At 46.5% G+C, this 21,002-nt stretch overlaps 1 protein-coding gene across 2 annotated transcripts in view; it reads left to right on the top strand.

The window, feature by feature from the left end:
- Positions 1–21,002, top strand: part of PEPD (peptidase D) — a 254,600-nt gene that overhangs the window by 230,130 nt on the left and 3,468 nt on the right. For both annotated transcript variants that reach the window (XM_072632032.1, XM_072632033.1), the window contains one exon: positions 14,161–14,345. In XM_072632032.1, coding sequence (XP_072488133.1) covers positions 14,161–14,345 — 185 coding nt within the window. The remainder of the gene's footprint in view (positions 1–14,160; positions 14,346–21,002) is intronic.

The following is a 21,002-nucleotide window of genomic DNA, read 5'->3' on the forward strand; positions in this document are numbered from 1 at the left end:
TTTTGCTAAGGGCTCATTCTGTCCAGAGTTTTGTTTTGTTTTTTTTTGTTAATTTATTATTATGGATGGTATTTACATATTTACATTTTTACAATTCTTTTCCCACCACCAAACCAACCACAGAATGTCCACAAGAGCTGAATTCATCATGTATCAGTTTCACTCAAACACCACAAACTCATAGTCACATTCTTTCCCTTCCTGGAGTGCCTGCCTCCTCTTCTGCATGGTCTGCTTCCCCTTGCTGTCCATGTTGCCTCCACACTCTTTGCATGCTTACCTGCCCTAAGTAGCTCTGCCACCTGGAGGCTCTGTCTTTGCTCAAAGTGATGATTATATTTTTTTCTCTTCTTCTACTAAGGCCACATAGATCCCACCTTGTGGTTATAACTTGCACATTCATTCTTTCCCATTGACTTCTACAGATTAGCCCTAAATCCTTCTTTGTGGGATGTTGGAGACCATGCTCGGCTGCTACTATCTCTCCTCTTCCCACATCTTCCCTTGGCTAGAAGCTGTCTCTTCCATCATCACAATTTTAGGGTACCTTTCACCTTTCAGCCACAAGTTTACATATATGTGCATTTGTGTGTGTATATGTATATATATATATATATATATATATATATATATATATATATTTTATATGTATGTGTACATATGCACACATCTTTTTATGTGTATATATATATACATATACATGTACGTATATGTATATATATATATATACACGTACACATATACATATACATGTGCTCTTCTATTACCTACAGCTTCTGAAAGATAATTCTCATCCACCTCTTCTTATTATGGTCACAGATCTGCTTTGATTCTGTCTCCATCACTGTCTCCAGCATCCCTGGGAGCTGGCTTTTAGGATCTTGGCTTAGGAAGATTAAGAAAAACCGAGGTCAAAAAGCAGGTGTCCATTTCCTGTTCATTTGTGGTTTGTAGCAACTGGTCCTTGGAAAGTATATTTTATTTGAGTGTTTAATCAGTGCTGTCACAGTCACACACAAAGCCTTGACCCTATACCTGAGCTGCCCTCCCAGCTCCAGTCTCACTCTGCATCACTGACTCCACTAGCTGTGTCACAAACAAAGGGTCCTCGGTGATGGTATGGCCAGACCAGTGTAACCAGTCACCTTGCTGAAGACAACCCACCCAGGCTTCCAAGGCATTTAGAATGCAAGGTGTGCGGAAATTGACCCTGAAGCCTGGCTGGCATTAGCTTTTGATAATGGAGACAGGTGAGTGTTTGGACTAGCCTGGCAGATTCATTGATCTGATGTGGGCAGTGTTTGTAACTGAGTGTAGTAGGGACTAAAGATTTATTCTCTATAGTCTTTATTTGTCACAATTGCAAGTGTTCATTGCAGAAAGCCTGGAGGCCCTGCCCAAGATTCTCCCCTATTCCTTACCCTTTAAGTCATTGTTTAGTGACTAAAGATCTGGGTAAGGGGACCAACTGATGTTTGAGAAACCTGTTTGATATAATCGTGGGATTTAAGACACAAACACATTTTTAATACATGTACTTTCAAAGTCATACCTGTCTGATTACTTGAGGTGCCATAACCTATCTGGAGCTAGGTGCAGTGGCAGCACATGGGTGTAATTTTGTTCCCTTCTCCCGAGTTGAAAAATCACATCCTCAGAATGCCAAACCATGCATTGGGGGGTGAGCTCAGTGGCTTTCTGGGTGGGGTCTGTCCCTTGCCACAACACAGTGCTAACGAACAGAATATAGGCTTGAGCATCAAATTCCTTTGTCCTAAGGGACTGGACCTGAGCCCTGGGGAAGGGGGCAGGGAGGTGTCTCTTCCTCTGACTCATAAATATCCCATCCTTGCCATGTTGGGCACTGAGGTTCCTAGAACACTTAACTCACAGGGGCTAATCCCAGAGTTGGCCACATCTTTCCCATGTATGCAGTCCATCTACTGCTCTCTGCCTGCTAGCTGGTTTCCTGTCTTTCTGCTCTTCCCATCTTCAAGCTTTAGTCAGTGAATGCTTTAGAATCCCTCCTGTGAAAATCCCCTGCAACCCTCCCAATAAGGAAGATGAGACAATAATTTCAATAACTTGTCAGACTTTTCACCCTACTCCTCCTATGGCATTTGGGGGATCCACACATACATACCACCCCTCTTCCCCAAAAGCCTCTCATTCTGAGCTCAGTCTTGAAAAGTGTTCCTGAGGAACAGCCACATTAGGTCAGGCTGGCAACCATTCAGCAGCCCCCCTTTCTGCCTCTTTCTGTCTCCCTCTGTCTCCCCCTTTCCCTCTCGTGGTTCAACAATTTAACAAGCTTTCTCGATCCCCACTGAAACTGTGGTTGCTGTCAGCCTTGAACTGGCCAACCGGGAATGGTGTTTGATTGATGCTCATGTTTGTTTCCATAAAGTCTCAGAAACAGGAAGCCATTCCAGATAGGCCCCAGAGTTGCTGTGAGGGATTGGTTTCTACCAACCCAGCCTGTGTGGGTTGTGTAAAGGGGCCTTGGAGAGGAGCAGGCAGGCCAAGACAACAAAAACATATCCATTGTCTTTACTTCCCTAGCTTGTTTCCCCCCCTTTCATTATTCTAACAAAGCTAGGCTTGGCGAGAGTTACCAAGCTAGAGTCTGTCTGAACTGTTGATGCTGAGCAGTCAAGCTTTGACAGGAGGTGTGGGAAGAGAAACTTCTTGAAGTGAAGTCACCTTCTCCATCCCCCTGCTTCCAAGCCTGGCAAGCATTCCCCCTAACACATCTTCACATAGATGAGGATCTGACATGTGAGATATTAGACTTTGTTGAAATCCACCTCTTCAAGCATTCAGGTTCACTGCAGACTTATTATTGGGTCTAGCCCAGTACTGCTAGCAATTCGGGGTTGGACTGATGGCAAAGTCCTGTCCATTGAAAGGAAAAGAAAGGAATTGGGAGAAAGCCCTTATTCTGTGTAAAGTAAACATTATGAAATGACGCCCAGATCGGCATCTCCAGCTGCCATTCTCAGCAAGATAAGTACATTGAAAAGTGTTCTATGGGCCCCCTGTTTCCCTACCTCTCCCCACTCTCCACCCTCTACCCACTGCCCCAGGTTTCATTCTTCATGGGAAGTTCCTGGGTGATAATTCAGTACCAGAGAGTGCCCAGGCATTGTTGAGAATCAGGTGGAAGATTTTCAGATCTCACAGTCAAGGCTCAAAGAGTGTTCTCTTGTGGATTTATATGAGGAGAGAAAGCCAGTGATATTTTCCTGTCCTTTAAACTGAGCACATTTGGGGAAATGGGAGTAAACATGAGACCTTGCACTGGAGATTTATTTGGCCCTTCTTTATGTCTGCAGTGGTCTCTGAAAAGCCAGTGCATTCTTCATTGTCACCTTCTTCTTGAAAGAAGGGTCATGTTTTCATGATTATGTCATCAGGACACATGCTTCTTTCCCTAATGGCAGACATCAAGACCCTGCTGGAAATTCTGTAGAGCTGAAGATCTGAGTCTTGTTTATGTCATGATCCCATCGGCAGCATGGAGAAGCCTGTGGACTCCTTTAAATGCATAAATATAGGAATACAAAGGAAGTTTATAGTAGAAAGGAAAATTATGTGTAATGATATGGAAATCATTGTAAAACATTTATTTTAGTTCATGAACCCCAGATTTAGAAGCCCTGATACAGATATTGTTGTTCATAAAGGATGGCTCTAGTGGGACTTGGGGGTTTGGAGTATGTGATACATACATTGGGGAATGTAGGTGATATCAAAATACAAATAAAATGTTATTAACAAAAAATGAGATGCTATAGAGAGCCTTTCCCTGGCATCTTGAAAGCTGGCAGGAACCAGATATCTACTGTTTCCCTCTAGTGGGGAGAATACTCTGGGCTGCATCTGTGGAGACTGCATGAAGAATTGTGTAATGATTCGTACCTTAAGGAACTGAAATTTACAGACAAGAAAAGTGGGGAACAAGGAGAGAAGCAAGGGAAGGCCATTGAAAACAGAAAGTCAGATCTATACGGGCAGAAAATTCACATGTAGAACCCTAAGGGAGCTTCTTTGGTTCTTTGTTGTCTATTGACGATAGAAGTCCATTAGCAAAAAAAAAATAAAAATACAAAGGAAAAATAGGAGTTTATGGAGCCTTGGGAATTGAAGAGGAAACTGTGTATATGGTGGGGAGGGGGTGAACGTGCAACGCACTGGAAGAAATATAAAAAGGTATCGATATAGATGAACAGTCTGTCAGCAATCACAATAGCCTGGGTTTAAATAGTTCACTTTCATTGCAAAAACCTTGTGAGGTAAACAGTACAACATTTACCAAGCCCATTTTACAGATAAAGAAACTGAGAGTCGGGTTCATTGGTTTTTCTCTGTCACACAGCTAACAAGGTACAATTTGAAGTCTAAAGTAAATTAGGATGAAGTCATTCTATTTGGCAATGCTTATATAGTTGCTGGAAAGTTCACAGACAGATGCTATCCCTGGTCCACTTGCAGGCTGGCTTAGCAGGGTTTATGAACAAACACATAGGTCATAAAAGTGGTCACTCACTGCCAATACCCCAGAGTTTATACCCACATAAGAGATGGGTATTCTGCTCTGCCTTTGCCCATGAGTATTAGAATTGGTCCCTATGATGGGGATGTGAGGGCAGAGTTGATGTGTTCTAACCTTGCTCAGGCCACCTGGATGCTTTTGAGCAACCTGTGTCTTGAGGATAAAAAGAAAGGTCTAGAGTAGCCCTGGCAGACTGCAGTCTCATGAGATAGTCATGCCACCCGGTCGCCACAGGCCAGGCTGTATGACTTGGCAGCTGAGACTCTGTTAGGAGACCAGGACCTTTCACCCTCACTACCAGGCACTGCAGCTGAAGTATAACCTTAACACATTCAGAGAGAAATTAGCACAACGTTGCCACAGTTTGTTGTTTGCTGTGTGTTTGTGTTGTAATCACCATCCGGGCCAGACAAAGGGGCCAAGTTCTTTGTGGTTTAATCACTGTCACAATTATAACCACACACATGCAAAAAAAAAGAGCCAGCAGCCAAGGAAGTACTGTGTGAGACCCTGTGGGGGAAACATCTCCAATGTGAGTGGTTCAAAGAGCAGGACCCAGCCAAGCTGAGGGGCTGGAATTCTGGGAAGAGACCAAATTTACACAGCAGGAAGGAAGCTCACCCAGGGGACCAGCGCTTCTCTGGCGGTCTCTACCTTAGCCCCTTGATCCAGTGGTCAGGCTGCTTGCTTTTCTACTACACTTTTTTCTTTTTCCCTCCCAAAGACCGAGGCTCTCATTAAGCTTTTGGCTTACCAAACGCCAGTTCAGCTAATGAAATTAAGTGGGTGGGTGGGAGGGCGTGTGTTTGAAGTCATGGCTTCACAAGATTGGCTCCTCTTCATAATGCTCGCTTCCCTATATCAATCATCCAAGGTCTTTGGCCAAAATGGAGCAGAAGCGGGGAAAGATGGGGCAGTGGGGAAAGCTCAGAGACACCAGGAGTGATTGTAGCAATTGTCAAGACCTTTGGGTGTATGCCTTGGGTCTCTTTTGATTGATGGTAGGAAAATTTGTAAAGCTATTCGGGAAGGATATTTTGGAACTTAAAAAGACCATCCCCTGAAGTGATGTGAGATTAGGGATAATTTGTGAGAAAAACTTTCCTAGTTAGTTCTTCAAAGGAAAGACCTAGTCTATTTCAACTCATTAATGAGAATGGGAAAGGGGGAATGGGCTTGAGGTTGGTGACTGACTGTTGTGTTAAATTTAGATGAATTAAATTGAATTCGGTTTGAGACTGAATTTCAGACTGATGACATGATGGAAAGAGTACCAGATTCAGATTTGAATCGGGGCTATAGAGGTTTGAAGGCGAGCTTAGCTGCTTTCTATTTGAGCAGGTTACATATCTTCTCCTCAACTACGGGGTGCAGGCCTGGAGTCAGGAAGACCTGAGTTTAAATCCAGCCTCAGACACTACCTGTGTGACCCCAGGCAAGTCTCTTAACCCTTAACCTCTGCCTCGGTTTCTTCAGCCATAAAATGTGGATCATAATAGCCTCACAGGGTTGTTATAAGGAATAGATATAATATTTGTAAAGCGCTTAGCACAATGCCTAGCACATAGTAGGTGCTTAATAAATATTTGTTTCCTTCCTTTCTCAGTCATAAAATGGGGGAAGAGGGCTGGATAGTCTCTAAGAGCTCTTTTGGCTCTAAATCCTATGAGTCAATAACTTGAAATGCATTCCGGTTAGCTGCCTCATCACCACAATGGTCCAAGTTCTCTTGAAGGTGTGGGAACAGTGTAAGGAGGACAAAGGTGGAAAACCAATAGTGTACCTAGACTTGAGTGTTTGGTGTGAGAATTCAAGTCCCCCTCAGTGCCTGCTGTAGAAAGAGAGCAGCACTTTTAGAAAGCATATGCTACAACAAGGACATGTGGTTGGTGGCCACCATTGTGCACCAAGTGAGCCTACCCATGGTCACGAGCCCTGACACAGGTAGCAGGGGTGGAGGAAGGCAGGAGGAAGAGTAGCAAAGTGATCAGCGGATTCTCTCAAATGGAGACTCATCTGTGATGTGCATCAAGCTTACAGGTCTGTGTTTGCCACCTGCAGGACCTACCCAGTCTCTAAGCATGTTTAAAAATTGCATATAAAGCACAGGAAGACAGTCCTGACCCATGACTGGCAGAGTCTGATAAACTGCTGTTTGACTGGTTCAGGAGTGTTTCCCAGGCCACAGATCTAGGGTCTCTATTTCAGGAGTGTCAAATGCACTGCTAGTTCCTTTAACTGCGTCTTAAATTCTGGCTCAGGAACATTTTTAAGAGTTAAAAGTATCTAGAAGCGCTCCCTGCTTGCCAACACTGTTGCCCTTTATCTTCATTCTGGGGTCATAGAAAAGGGAATGCAGAGAAGAGAGCAAGGTCAAGGAAAATTTGGATAGAATAACACAGAACCATCACCAGGGGCAGTTTAGGGACCCCTGCCCATGCCTAACTGAGAGCACAGAAGCAGTACCTGAGGCTAAGGGTGTCCTGCTGTCCCTGGTCACTTGTTCATGAGATGTCACAGGGTGTCTGTGGAGAAGACAAGCTTTCTGTGTCCTAAGTCAGGCGTGACTCCTGGACAGCAGCTCACCCTGGAAACTCCATTAACCTGTTTGCATATAGCAGTGATCCTTGACCTCTTTGCAGTCTCCATCCCACTTTCACATCCATGAGCATCACAGACTTTGGTTTGGGGATGGGGTCAGAGGACCTGGGTTTGAATCCCAGTTGTGTTGACTTTGTTCTGACTGGGATGTCAGGCAGGTCATTTCCCTACTCCTCTCTAAAATGAAGAAATTGCACGTGTCTCTCTCAGAATCTCCCAACATGAGGGAGACAGCAGAAGGATTGTGATCTCCATTTAACAGGTGGGGGAGCCTGAAGTCAAAAGACAAAAGTAATTTGTCCAAAATCCCACATCTCTCAGCTCCTAGGCTAGACTTCTTCCCTTTATGCTAAGTGGCATCTGGCACACCCCAAGCAGAGCTTCATGTTTTAGGGATGCTCTTTGGTTTCACAAAAGGCTCTTCCACACCATCTGGAAGCAAGTGTAGTGACCCATTACCACCTCAAGGGGAGGCAAAAAAGGGTTATTTTGGGTCCCAAAGTTCAACTGACAGGATCACCCTCCTGCTCTTGAAGAGAAACTCTTCCCTCCCCAAGGGAGACAGTGAGGGGAGGGAGTATGACGAAAGGGGAGACCACAACCTGCTCTTATACCCCTGCCTCTCTGCAAGTTTCTGATCCTTCAAGCCAAGCCTCTTTGGTTCCACATCTACATAGCACTGACTGGAAGGGGGTTGACCATCCTTCAGGGCATCAAAGATCATGTAAACATCCTGTCTTGAGTCACTCAGCTGCAGACTCCACCTCCCTTGATTGTCTGAGCTATTCAGATTTAAAGCTAGGTTTAGTTCCTCCCGGTAATCAAAAAGGTATAGCTGGAATATAAGCTAGTCTTGCACTTAGGCTCTGGCTATTGGTCCTGAGAGGGGCTATTGCCCCAGGCAGATCCTGTTGGGAAAGAGCTCATGTTGCAGGCATATGATCATGTGTATCTATGATGGGCAGATAGCCTATCGTGGAGAGGCATGACCTTTGCAGTTTGACCCCATGGGGTCCCAGTTAAGTCCATGGCTTGACTTCTTCCAATTGGCTCCAGTGGTTCATACCAAGAGTGACTCTGTTGTCTTTAAAGTCAGCAGGTTTGAAAGCCATAAATCCCATTGTATCTCCACACAAGGTATTGAGGCCCCAAGAACATTCCCACTTCCTGAGCTGGGCCTGAGGGTGGGGGATGGGAAGATCTGTGTTTCCTTTCAGTGGCTTAATGAGAGGAGACTTGGTCTTCCAAGGCTTCCTTCTTCCTTCCTTCTTGACTCTGAACTCCCTAGGGCAACAGGCAGAAGATTTTCAGTCTGCCCTGTTGGTTTTCTTTGCAATAGTCCTAAGGACAAGGAAATTGGAAAGAAGACTGTGTATCAAGCAGAAGGCACTATGGAGGGCAAGGGATGATTTGATCAGCTCTGATTAGGAAATTAGGCAGGCTGACCTATCCAGGTCCCATCGGATCTGAAGGTCTATTTGTCTGAGTTTACAGAATAAAACTCATATTGACAATGATATAGGCTTTCCCAGCAAACATCCCTCCAGTAGATGTGGGACTGACTAGACCATTGATCTCACACAGAAGGACAATTTGGAAATCTTAATGATTGTTTCCACTTCCTCTAGATGATAATGGTGAACTTTCCCCAGCTGCCTTAGCTCGGGGGTACTGTGGAACCATGTGGTGGAGGGCATGGTAGGCTTTTCACCCAAGTAATACAACCCTTTTTGCCCTAGTATTGACCAAGTTTGGCATGGATACAACACTGTTCCCTGTGGCTTCCAGTGATCTTGGCTGACTTACATTAGCACATCAGTCTGTCATAGTCTACCCTCACACCTGCCCCTTCCAACATCATGCTTCCCTGTCCTGCCCAAAGTCTGGATACAAAGTTCTCTGTAGTTACAAATCATAACAGAAAGGGGCTGCTGCCATGGATTCATAGGAGTTGACTATGTTTTCTTTTTCTGAGGTCCATCTGATAATGAGTATGGCTTTAGGATTTAAAAGACTCCATGAAGGTCTATCTGTCTGGATTTTCCCCAGCTAAGCTTCTTCCTTTTCTCTCCCCAACTCCTTCACTTTCTCCTGGGCTTTATAGCTGCCCCGTCCCCCTCCAAACAAACACATATCCCTTAGAGCTCTTATGTGCAATTGTAATTCAACTAGAACCAGGTTCAGTTATTGAAGAAAAAACTTTTAGGAACTATGGGGAAATGAAAAGACTTACAGAAGCCTGGGAACGGAGGTGCTCACCAAGTGTCCTAGGCACCTTCATAACATAGCTAAAGTGTGGTCACAGACAGTCTTGGACAAGAAAGATGTGACATAGTTCTGGCTCCATCCCATTTCCTACCTCAGGGCACTTTCTCTCCATCTTTCTCCCTCCCTATCCTGCTCCTCTCTCTATTTCCTCACCCCCCTCTCAAGGTTGGCTTCTTTACCCCTTACTCAAGCATTACATTTGGGCCTGGCTATGACCTTGAGTGTGGGTACCATCATGCTTGATGCCTGTCTCACTCCCACAGTCTGTCCCAGACAAACTTTCTCAACCTTCCACTACATTCCTGCATCTGAGCTAAGGCCTTTAGTCCTCAGTTCCTTTGCAGATCAGAAATGACTGGTGTGCCCTGAGCCCAAACAGCTATCAACATCACCTCTTTCCCTGGATTTGCTCTTATTTCATGTGCTGTCTAGAGAGAAGGTCTTTAAGAATTGTATTCACTTCACCCTATCAGCCATAATTTGTAAAATAACAAGCCACGTTTCAACTTTAAGGGTGTCTGGCAAAAGGACACCCAGATGTCATCAGCCATGTCTGTATTATCTTTAGAAGATACCCCATCAGAGCCTTGTTGCCACACACCACCAGACCTTTCCTCTGAGCTAGCATCAGACTGCCCCAATCACTGGGAGCCAAGTAGAAAGTAAAGAGGTTATTGGCAGTGCCTTCATTTAAACTGAGATATTGTTTACAAATATACCTATGTCAAATTCTAAGTCAGACAGTATATGCCTATGTGTGGGGGTTGGAAAGACAGTCCATGTTAAAGATCCCTAGGGAACTGAAGTTGTACAAGGTTAGTTGTACCAGGAACCCAGCCTAAAAGTGCCCACATGCTCACATTCTCCTCCTTATTTATCAGGACTGATCTCTCTGAAACTGGCTTATAGCCCTGCCCTTTGACACATTCCTCTGACTGTGCCACCTTCCCTCTTAGCGTCAGATTGTGGAACTAGCAAAACACAGGTTCAGGGGATTAAAAACATAAGGAGTAGTGATAAATGGACCACTCATTCATTTAACAAACATTTACTGAGCACTTCTTACTCTGTGCAAGGCCCAGTGCTCAGTGCTGAGGAAATATAAAAGGGATAAATAAGGCATAATTCTCTCTTCAAGGAGTTTACAGTCTAGTAGAGAGGTAGAAGACAGGCACACAGATCAACAATACAAATTAAACTAGAATGAGCATGGAAGAGGATTACAAAATGATTGGAAATTGAATGGTGGGGGTGTCCCTTTCAACCAGAGGAACCAGAGAAGACTACCCTTTTGAGGGATGAGTAGGATTATCATGAAGGGATTGCACAAGAGACAAGCATGAGCAAAGGCTTGGAGGTGGGGAAATCCTCTGTGGTAAGCAGTACAGTTTGAAATGCAGGGTACGTGAAGTGATTCCCCTGAAATACCACCTTGGCAGTGTGTACTCAAGAATTAACTTCATTCTCTGTGTTGGAAGCACCAGTAACCAACCTCAAGGGCCACACGTGGTGCCCTTTTTCTGCCAGTCAAAGGCCCAATGTAGAGAATGAGACCTCTCATTGTCCTACTCTGAAAATGATCCTTTGTAGCCAGATATCCCCGCTACTCATCCTGGCTTTAGCAGCTTTTGCCCAGGGTCCTGGAAAGATAGATGAGGATCCCAAAGACTCCATTCCTATGACCTATCACCTGTTCTTTCCAATGTATCTAACTTCACTGCAGAAAAACAGTCTCGTTCCTCCCCAAGGAGCCCTAGGCTCCAGGCAGATTGGGCTCATTAGGGCTGGGGAGCAGGCCAAAGTCTTCACTGAGGTCCCTTTCAGGCCAGCCAGGAGAGGACTTCTTGTCTGTGGCCTCCAGCTTAAACTTTAAAGAAGGGAGCTGGTTGCAATTAGAGTTAAAGGTTTCATTCTGAACCTCCTCTCTTTTCAAATGTACACATTTTAGCAGTTGAGGCAGACTTAGAATCTGACCCTCTAGCTGGGTGGTCGGAGTATCATGAGACACACCTGCTTTCAACTTTCTACATGTGACTCTCAGGGCAGCTGGAAAGTCAGACTCCATCCCTACCGCTGCCCTGTTTTTACAACCTGAACTCAGGCTCTGAGATGTTAACCCTCTTGGCCAAGTTCTTCTGGAGCCATTGAGTGAGCCATGGGACCCCAGCCCCGGCCCTCAATGTCTCGGAGCCCTCTAGGTCAGACACCTCCACCTGGGGGTGGGAGCTCCAGAGATTGGTCCCAAATGATGGTCCTGGTGCAATCCCCAAGAACAAGTGAAACTTCCATAGACTCAGCGTCCCTCTCCCACTTACCTCTCTTATCGTCAAAACCTTGCCCCAGACCCCAGACAAAACAAGCCATCCCCCATTTGATTCTAGCAAATTCCATTATAAATTCTAGTCTAATAGTTTATATGGTTCTTGAAGTTGTAACCAGCTTGGGCTCTGGCCTACAAAGTCCTATCCTCAGAAAGCTTCGAGGAAAATAGAGGAGATAAGAGATACAAATGGTGAGACCTCTTGTCTTCCTGCTCAGCCCTGAGAAGATGAAAAGGAGTAGGTTCAGGCCCTGCCCTTGGAAACACCCAGTTTTGAGTAGATTGTCTGATGGCTGCCCTGCCAAGGACTTGGTCCATAGAGAACAAAGAGAATGTCATTCCCCCACTGTGACTGAGGGCTTGGGGTGGGCCTGGGTGGCTCAGGCTCTGACTGTGGGAGAGGGAAGGCCAGTTCATCTAACGCTGGGACCTTGAGACAGTAGGGGATGAATGTGGAATGAGTGGAGCCAAGAAGGCCTTCTAGGTAGCAGTCATCCTGTGGGGTTAATGGGGGAGCTGGGAACCTAGGCATTGACCACAGACAAAGTCTTTCCTTTTCTCCTCTTTGTGGACATTGGACAGGTTCTCATGCCACCCTTGTCGTCATTGTCCATCAGCTCTCCGCCATCCCAATTTGCAGTCAGTAGGAGTGCCAAGCTGGGATTAAGACTAGGATTCTAGCCCCTAGCTCCACCAGGGCATGCTGCTTGACTTTAAATCAGTCCCTTCCCTTCTCTGGACCTCAGGTTCCCCATACAGAACATAAAGGAACTGGCCTTGATCTCAGACGTCCCTTCCAGCTTGGGTGTTGCCTGGTTTTATCCCCAGTTTCTCCATTCTCTGTCTCCCTGGGACAAGCCCTACAGGAACCACCTGAAAGGGGCCCCATTGGAGCTGTGAGCTGAAAACAGTCTCAGGTTGGGAGGTTGGGGGGAGCAACTTGAAATGCAGCCAATCTATGCGCCTTTGCCTAGGGGGCGGGTTTTCCCCCCAGAAAGCTATTTAGCTGCTGACCTTTACCCAGTCACATGAGACAAAGATGGATTTGATTAGGAGGGGCGGGGACATCTTGGATCTTAGGGAGCAGCACTTGCTGCCCAGCTCTGTGGCTCCCATAACCCCCCACAAGGCCAGGCCAACCCAACCCAAAGGGAGAAGCAGACTGGGCTACAGATGTTTTTGGCCCTGAACAACAGCAGTGCTTGCCAGGTCCGGGTGGAGGGAGCTGCACCTTAGCCCAGTTACCTTCACTCTGCAGCAACTCTGGAGAGTGAGTCAGATCCCAAGGGGGATGCTGGAGGCAAAGCCAGCCCCTGCCAAACCACCCATTCTGTTGTGAGCTCCAACCCCCAAACCCTCCCTCAGTAGGGTCATGTTCCACTGTAGGGGTGAGATTTAGCAACTGCCAGAGAAGAGGGAGCTGAAGGTTACCTAGTCAGTCCACATCTCCTCTCTCCAGGTTGTAGCTAAAAAGCCAAAGTCACATGCACCTCTCTGACCAACTGAGATTTGAAAGGAAGAAGAAATTAAAGATCTCTGGTTCATCCAAGTGGAAGGACATTTTTTTATCCACACTCAGATCCCACATGAGCCCAGGACAGAGCTTGCAGCATCAGTGAGGGGAATAAAGACCCTAGACAGCAAGAAAAGATGTCCTTCAAACTGGCAGCTGCCCCGCTGCATGAGCAGAGAGCGCATTTTTAGAATGTGTGCTGTCATGGGAATGGGCTGGAAATAGAAGCCATTACAGGCAAGCTTAGGTAAATCCTTAGGGGAGGCTCCATCTCAGGCAGGAAAGAGGAGTCAAGGGATCATGTGCCAGCCCATGGGGATGACCCCACCACCGCCAAACCACCTGTCAGGTTCTACCAGCATTTGATCCTGAGAACACTCTGGAGCTGACCTCAAGATCTCTTGGAAAGCTCCTATTTTTAAGGGCCAGTTTTTTCCCTTAGTTGTGTGTTCCAGTGTTTAGTGAGCCATCCTCTGTAGACAGGGCCTGGGTTTGTGAGTGAAGTCTTCAGCAGTGGCAATGAGTTGTATTGAGCCATCTACGTACATACTCCCAGAGGCCAGGGATGTATATTCTCACTAGAAACAGATAGTGGGAGCATCTCCCTTGAAAAAGTGTCATTTCTGCCATGGTCCAGATTGAATGTACAAGTATGATGGGGCAGGATTGACAAGTGGCTTAAAACCCTTTAAGAAAAGGCTAAGAATGTGAGCTCATACTTTGTCTGATGAGGCCAGGGGTGACTTTGGTGGGAATGTCTAGGGGCAAGGATGTTCAAGCTGCTGCTCCTCATGTGTTTTCAGACATCCTCAGAGATGGGAGGCCTCTTTTCACCTGCTGGAGCTTCATTATGGTCAACTCATAGCTAGAGGTGCCAAGTGGCTTGTCTGTCTTCCTCCACAGGAGTATCCTGGCCTGACATGCATCGTCTGGCTGACCGAGTCCACCTGGAGGAGCTCACTCGCATCGGTATCCTGACTGGCAATGTGGAAGACATGGCTAAGGTCCACCTGGGTGCTGTATTCATGCCTCATGGACTCGGGCACTTCCTTGGAATTGATGTGCACGATGTTGGTGGCTACCCTGAGGTCAGTATTTGAATGCTGCTGTCAGAAGGGCCCAGGATCTCCATCAAGCAGGAATCCTGACCTTTTGTCAGTTATGTCATCCTCTCTCAGGGATCCTGACACTGACTCCATTTGCTCCCATTGAGGCCAGGGAGTGGGCCCAGCACCATTAGCAAAGCTGGGGAAGAATGACTTAGTCATCCTCTCTAAAGTTTGTTCCTTTGTTTTCAAGGTCACTCATTTATTAAATTCCAGTTCTCAGTTATCCATGGGCCTGGTTATCCTATTTGTGCAATATCTGGGCTCTTGCTTCTCATTCTCATGCTCCTTGCTTAGGGACTGTTTCACAGCCATTAGGCATGCCATTCAAGGGCATGATGGCCAGGAAGAGGATGAGAAGCCACCTGGCCCCCTTTTCTCCTCATGAGCAAGCTTGGAGAAACCCTCAATTGGGAAGGGGTTTCTAGAGAATCCATACCTTCTCTTGCCAACAGAGCACCGGCCATAAAGAGCTAGTGATGGATTTCATGGTGCAGAGACTGGGCACAGCTGACATTTATAAAGCACTTTACATATCTTCTCTCACTTGACCTTCACAGCAGCCCTATGAGGTAATGACTACTGGTTTCTTTCTTATAGATGAGGAAACTGAGGCTCTGAGTGGTTAAGTGACATGCCTATGGTCACATAACTAGTATTCACACCTAGTCCTCCTGTGTCTCAGTTCAGCATTCTTCTTCCTGTCTCACACTTCCTCTTTTTTGGTAGACCCCAAAGTGCCACTTGATGCTTCTGAGACCAGCAGATGTTCAGACTACCTCACTGGGAAATATTTGGAAAAATTCAAAACCACTTCAACCAAGGTGGCCGCCATGGTCGATGCCTGTAGCGGCCTGTGTGGGAATGGAAAGGAATACCGAGCCAGCCTCCAGCAGAGTGCTGGGGAATGTGTCCTCCCTGCTCCCTGAACCACAGAGAAGATGGTTATGGTAGGCCGTGACAGGGAGACCCTAGACCCCAGACCCCCAGGTGTTCCATCCATATATCTGAAGTTGGTAGTCAGCCTGGCACAGCCACATGTATGAGGATGGGCTCTGCCCTCAGGAAAGTCTGTGCAGAGGGAATTGTAATAGCCCCATACCATCTGGAATTTCATGTGTCTCAAAGCCCTTTCACATCCATCCTCTCAATCAGACAGGTAGTACCGGAATTATTATCCCCATTTTACAGACGGGAGGTCAGAGCTCAGAGAGGAGAAGAAATGCTGCCAAAGTCTCCAGAAGAGTTAGGGCTAAAGAGAGAGTAGGACGAAGGCCTGAGTCTCCTTCTACTGGACCCTACCTGGCATCCTGCCCAACGTGGGCCCCAAGCAGCTTCCCTCAGACTCTATTCTGCAGAGAGAGGAAGCAGAGACAAGCTATTTCTTGTTTGCCTCCTTGAAAGCCTAGTTAGTTCAAAACATGCCACCGTGCATTAAATGGTCATCTGTGTCCCTAAGGTGTCTCTGTTTCTCTTGCACTTGGAATTTCTCAGAAGCCAGGCTCCTGTTCCAAATCTTCTTTTTCTAGTATCTTGGTGTCCCACAGAGCAAGGGTAGAGCCAGCTTCAAGGGGCCAAGGTAGGAACCTGCTCCCAGCTCTTAATTTCTAGAGAGCTTTCTAGAAGCCAAGGCTTCTGGCTCTTATAAAAATAATAACTTACTTTAAGATTCACAAAATATTTCCCTCATAATAATTCAGTAAGGAAAATATGGAAAAATGCCCATTTTATAGATGAAGAAATGGTGAGGGGGCATAGCAATTTGCCCAAAGTTATGTAGCTTGTATCAGATGTGGAATTTAAATCCAGAGCTGCAAATCCAGCCCTCTATGTATGCTATATTGCCTTTGTGTCTTCACCCAACAGCACTGCCCTTGAGAGCAGAGGTTTAAGCTTCCTGACTCGCCCTCATCCCTTTCCTCCTTCTTCGCTTCTCAGAGTACGCTATCTGACGTTCTTGTCTTAACTCTTTAATAAGAGGTTCTCATTTGAGCTGAAATTGAGGAGGAGTGCATCAGTGGTCATGGGCCTGTTAGAGACCAGCATTACCGATACTCTTCAAAAAAATACCAGTACTCCTCAAAAAAAAAAAATGGCTTTTAGTTCTTGGTCAAGAAAGGGCTAGTGAGCAAGGGCTGGCAGTGCCAAGGAAGCCAGCAGGAGGCCAGGGGCCATTCTTTGTGCCCAGTGGTGGTGTGTGCTCTCAGGGACTCTGAGTACATGAGCATGCCCTGCATACATTGGCCCTCTGACTGAGCCCTTATTTCACAATGGAAGTGATTGTGTAAGCTGCTCACGCCTACCATGCCTTATTGTCTAATTAGCTAAGATGCACAGGCTTTGCCTTTTGGCTGCAGGATATTTTGAAAGCACCAAGAAAGATTTTGGGGGAAAAAAATTGCTCAAGAAAAGCATTATTATTCAATTATTTTTTTCTTCAAGTGTAAACAGTTAAATTTTGAGAAACAAAATGAGTTTTAATTTCCTAATTTCTGACTGTCATAAAGTATGTTGTACGCCAAGTGTAGATGCTTCCAGACATTGTTAGCTGAGATTCGTTATTCATTAGTCGCCAAAGCGACTTTTTCCAACATAGAAAATTGGCAGCAAAATGTTTTCATCTTTTCCAGTAAGCAGCCTTTGTGTGCTTGTAGCTTCTTTTCCTGTGACAGATAAACAGTGCAGGGAAAATGCTGCTTTGCCTATAAAAGTAATTTGTTTTATTTAAAACCTACAGATGGATTTGGATCTTCTCTTTGCTGTTGGCTTAAGGAAAAGCTGTCGCTTGGGGCAAACCCTATTAGTTCTGCACACAATGCTGGCAGGGGTGCTCACTGAGCCTGGAATTGCCCTGAGTTGAGGCCTTGGTTTGAACCATGGGACAGTCACCACTAAAAGCTAATAGGCCTAGATGGCTGTTGCTGGTGGCTAATGTATACAGCCTTCACCAGCGGCATATGCATACAGATATCATTGGCCAGTGCTCACAGTTACTGCTCTCATTGGCTGATGCACACGGGCAGTCACCGTCATTCACTGGCCTCTAAGACTGCTGCTCTGTTTTCTCATGAAAGTAGGGGGTCTTGGTGGATATACAGTTGCCATCATTGGCCAAAGCAGAATTCACCTCAGGTAGTGTTCCCCCCAGAGTCTTACATTTAGAACTAGAAAGGACCTTATAAGGAAACCAGTTCTGGTCCAAGCTCCTCATTTTCTAGATGAGGAACAGAGGCTCAGAGAGGTTTAGTGGACAAGAAGGAAGCCGCAGCACTGAGATTAGAACAGAGGCCACCAGCACAGGACCCACCAGCACAGTGCCCTCAAACAGCTGACCGTGCCCCTCATGGCTCCAAGCTATCTCCTTCTTTCCTTTTGTGGGAGGTATATGTTGTAATACAGGGGCACGAAAGGTGGCATAGACAAGACAGAGAGGAACTTCTAGTAGCAAACTGTCCTGTAATGATTGGGAAATGCACCTTGGGAGGAAAGGTAACTCACATGCAAATCCACTAGTGGGTGACATTTCCATAGCTCCTCAGGCTCAGCTTGCTGCTTCTGGGGCACAAGACCAAGAGAAAGAGCAGTGGGCTTGTGGGTCAAGAGCCCTGGGTTCTAGTAGAGGCTTTGCCACTGATTCAGTACGTGACCTCTTCCCCAGGCCTCAGTTTCCCCATCTGGAATGGTGGAGCCAACCTGGACTGTCTCATAGGGACCTTTCAGGTCTGATAGCATCTAAACTGGAGATTTCTTTTGAAATGAATGAATGAGTAGATAAATGAGTGGATGGGTAAATGGATGAATTTTTTTGAAACTTGTTATTAATCACTATCTGTAAAGCACTGTGCTTACAGGGACAGCTAGGAGCTGCAGTGGATAGAGCACTGGACTTGAAGTCCAGAAGACCTGAGTTCAAATTTAGCCTCAGGTACTCACCGGCTGTGTGATCCTGGGCAAGTCGCTTAATCCCTGTCTACCTCAGTTTCTTCATCTGTAAAGTGGGGTATTGTTTATGACTATATATTATCAATCAGAGGATCTCAGGTTAGAGGAAACCTCAGTGGTCAGCTAGTCCAACTTCTACAATACCCCCCCATATGTAAATTCCAGTCTCTGCTTGAAGACCTCTAAGAAGGGGAGTTCACCTCCTCCCAGAATAGCCCATTTCTTTTTGGGATAGCTCTAATTGTTAGGAAGCTTTCCCTTGTACATAGCCTAAATCTGCCCCTCTGCCCCCTTTTCTTGCTTTGGCCCTGGGGACCCAGGAAGAACAGGTCTGATCCTTCTTCTTTAGAACCACAGTGCATACTTGAAGAGAGCTCTGATGCCTCTCTCCAGCCTAAATGTTCTAGGACCCTTCACCTTGTCCCACTGTAGAATGGCCTCCAGCTTCCAAATCCTTTTGGTTTCCCTTCATGAAATACGTCAGTTTTCAATGTCCTTAAAATCTGATCCTTGGAAGGGAGCACACTACTTTAGATGTGGTCTGGCACAGGGCAACTCAGCAGGACTGACCCCTTGCTTGTTCTGGACGTCATGCCTCTCATCATGCCCACAAACGGCATCAGAATTCTTTCTACCATGCCACACCTTTCATTCCTCTTGAGCTTATTATAGTCCACTAAAACTCCCTGATCTTTTCTAAGAATATAACTGGGTGGCGCCGTAGTGCACAGAGCACCAGACCTAGAGTCAGGAGGACCCATCTTCTTGAGTTGAAATCTGCCTCAGACACTTATTAGCTGTGTGACCCTGGACAAGTCACTTAACCCTTTTGCCCTCAGTTTCCTCATCTGTAAAATGAGCTGGAGAACCACTCCAGTATGTTTGCCAAGAAAATCTCAGATGGGGTCATAAAGAGTCAGACACAACCAAAATAACCAAACAACAATTATCTCTCCCCTCTGTAACTCTCCCCTCCTGTGCTTAGGCAATTCATTTTTTTAAAACTCATGATTGAGTTTCACTACATTTATGCCGGTTATTTAATGTTTCTTCTTATTAGGCTTGATTCATTGTTTTAACCTAAGCCTGGCAATGTTCTGGCCCCAGATATTAGCCGTCCTTCTAGGCTTCATGTCATCTGCAAGTCTGATAAACCTGCTCCCCTATCTTTATTCCAGTCGTGATAAAAATGTTGAATAGCAGAAAGCTAAAGCTCTATCCCTGGGGCAGTCCTGCAGAGACCTGTTTCCAGGTTGGCCATTGATTGACCCATGAATAATTACTTGCACACAAAGCAGAGTACCTCTAGATATGTTCCCTGCCTCAAGGGGCTGCTCTGATCTAGAGTCCCATCTCAATGTGGAGTATTCGGGGGAAGATGGGGGGGTTGTGTCATTTGCATGCCTGTCTATATCAATCTGCATCTCTCAGTGTATGCACAGGTATACATGTATGTGTGACTGTCTTTCAGCATGTACACATATGGATTGGCATGTGCATATGCCAAAGTAGGCTCCAGTTGGGCCGGGACAACACCTTTCCCTCCTCCTGGAAGGCAGGCTGGAAACCTGGGGAGGTGGAGGGAGAAATACAGAAGACAGGATTCATGGGGCTGCTTTCCCACATTTGTCTCTTAGAAGGGAAAGGAACAGCCCTGAGAGGCCTCATAAGCTGCCTTAAGAGCTTTTTTGGCTACACTGGACTTTGGGTAAACTGTTACCCATCCAGGAGAGAGGCCCATCCTCAGGTCGGCTGAGGAAGAGGTCTGGAAGCCTGGCTCCGGGGCTGCTGGAAACCCCAGCTGATGTCTGGAGCCAGAGCAGGCGCCATGTAACCTCTCAGAGGGATGGGCACAAACATAGGGCTGAAGTATGGGGGTGCAGGAGGGCAGTAAGACCAGGGGAGAGTTAGGAAATGAGGAGAGTGGAGAGGCTGGAGGACTCTCCCCTCTTACCCTGGTCTAAGCACAGGGTCTACAAAGAGTGAAGTCAGATCACAAGGTTATGATCAAGGATGCTGTACTGAGCTCAGTGCCAGGGCCCTGGGTCCCATGCACCTGGCCCAATATGTGAGCCTTCACATGGGACCTGTCTTGTGCTACTTGCATCATCACAGAGAAAATCCCAGAGAGGATCTCAGCAAGAAGGGGGTCAATGTGTCCTGGGGAGGTAGGGGAAAGTGGGAACCAGCGTACAGCCCTTACTGACTTACATGTATAAGCTCTGGCCCTCCTTCTCTGAGTCCCTGCCACCCTCAGGGTCAGCTCCCAGCACACATTGATGGTCCCACATGCAGCTCCCTGGGTGTAGTCCTCACCCAGCGTGTCTAGGATGCAGAGAGGCTGAAATGGGGAGAGTTCCACAAGCCAGGATTCACAGTCTGCTCTGCAAAACAAAAAAATGGTGGAAAACCATTAGGGAGCGATGAGTAAGAGCTGACCAACAGTGGGATCCTGAGCCACATGAGGGTGCTGAGGTGGGATTGTCAGAGAAGACAAGATGGAGGAGAGGGGGCCTGGGCTCGTCTTCAGGGGAAGGGAAGGTCATTCTGGATGTGAGAGAAAACAGAGCTTATCATGAGGTCGGACCCTGGCTAGCTGCTAACTTGAGAGCTGTCAAGTTAGTTGGGCCCTAGTCCAGGCTCCCCTCCCCTCCTAGTGCGCAGTGTACTGTGGATACCTCACCAGAGGGGGCAGTG

This window comes from Notamacropus eugenii, chromosome 1, assembly GCF_028372415.1.
Source record: "Notamacropus eugenii isolate mMacEug1 chromosome 1, mMacEug1.pri_v2, whole genome shotgun sequence".
In the NCBI taxonomy this organism is placed as follows: Eukaryota; Metazoa; Chordata; class Mammalia; order Diprotodontia; family Macropodidae; genus Notamacropus; species Notamacropus eugenii.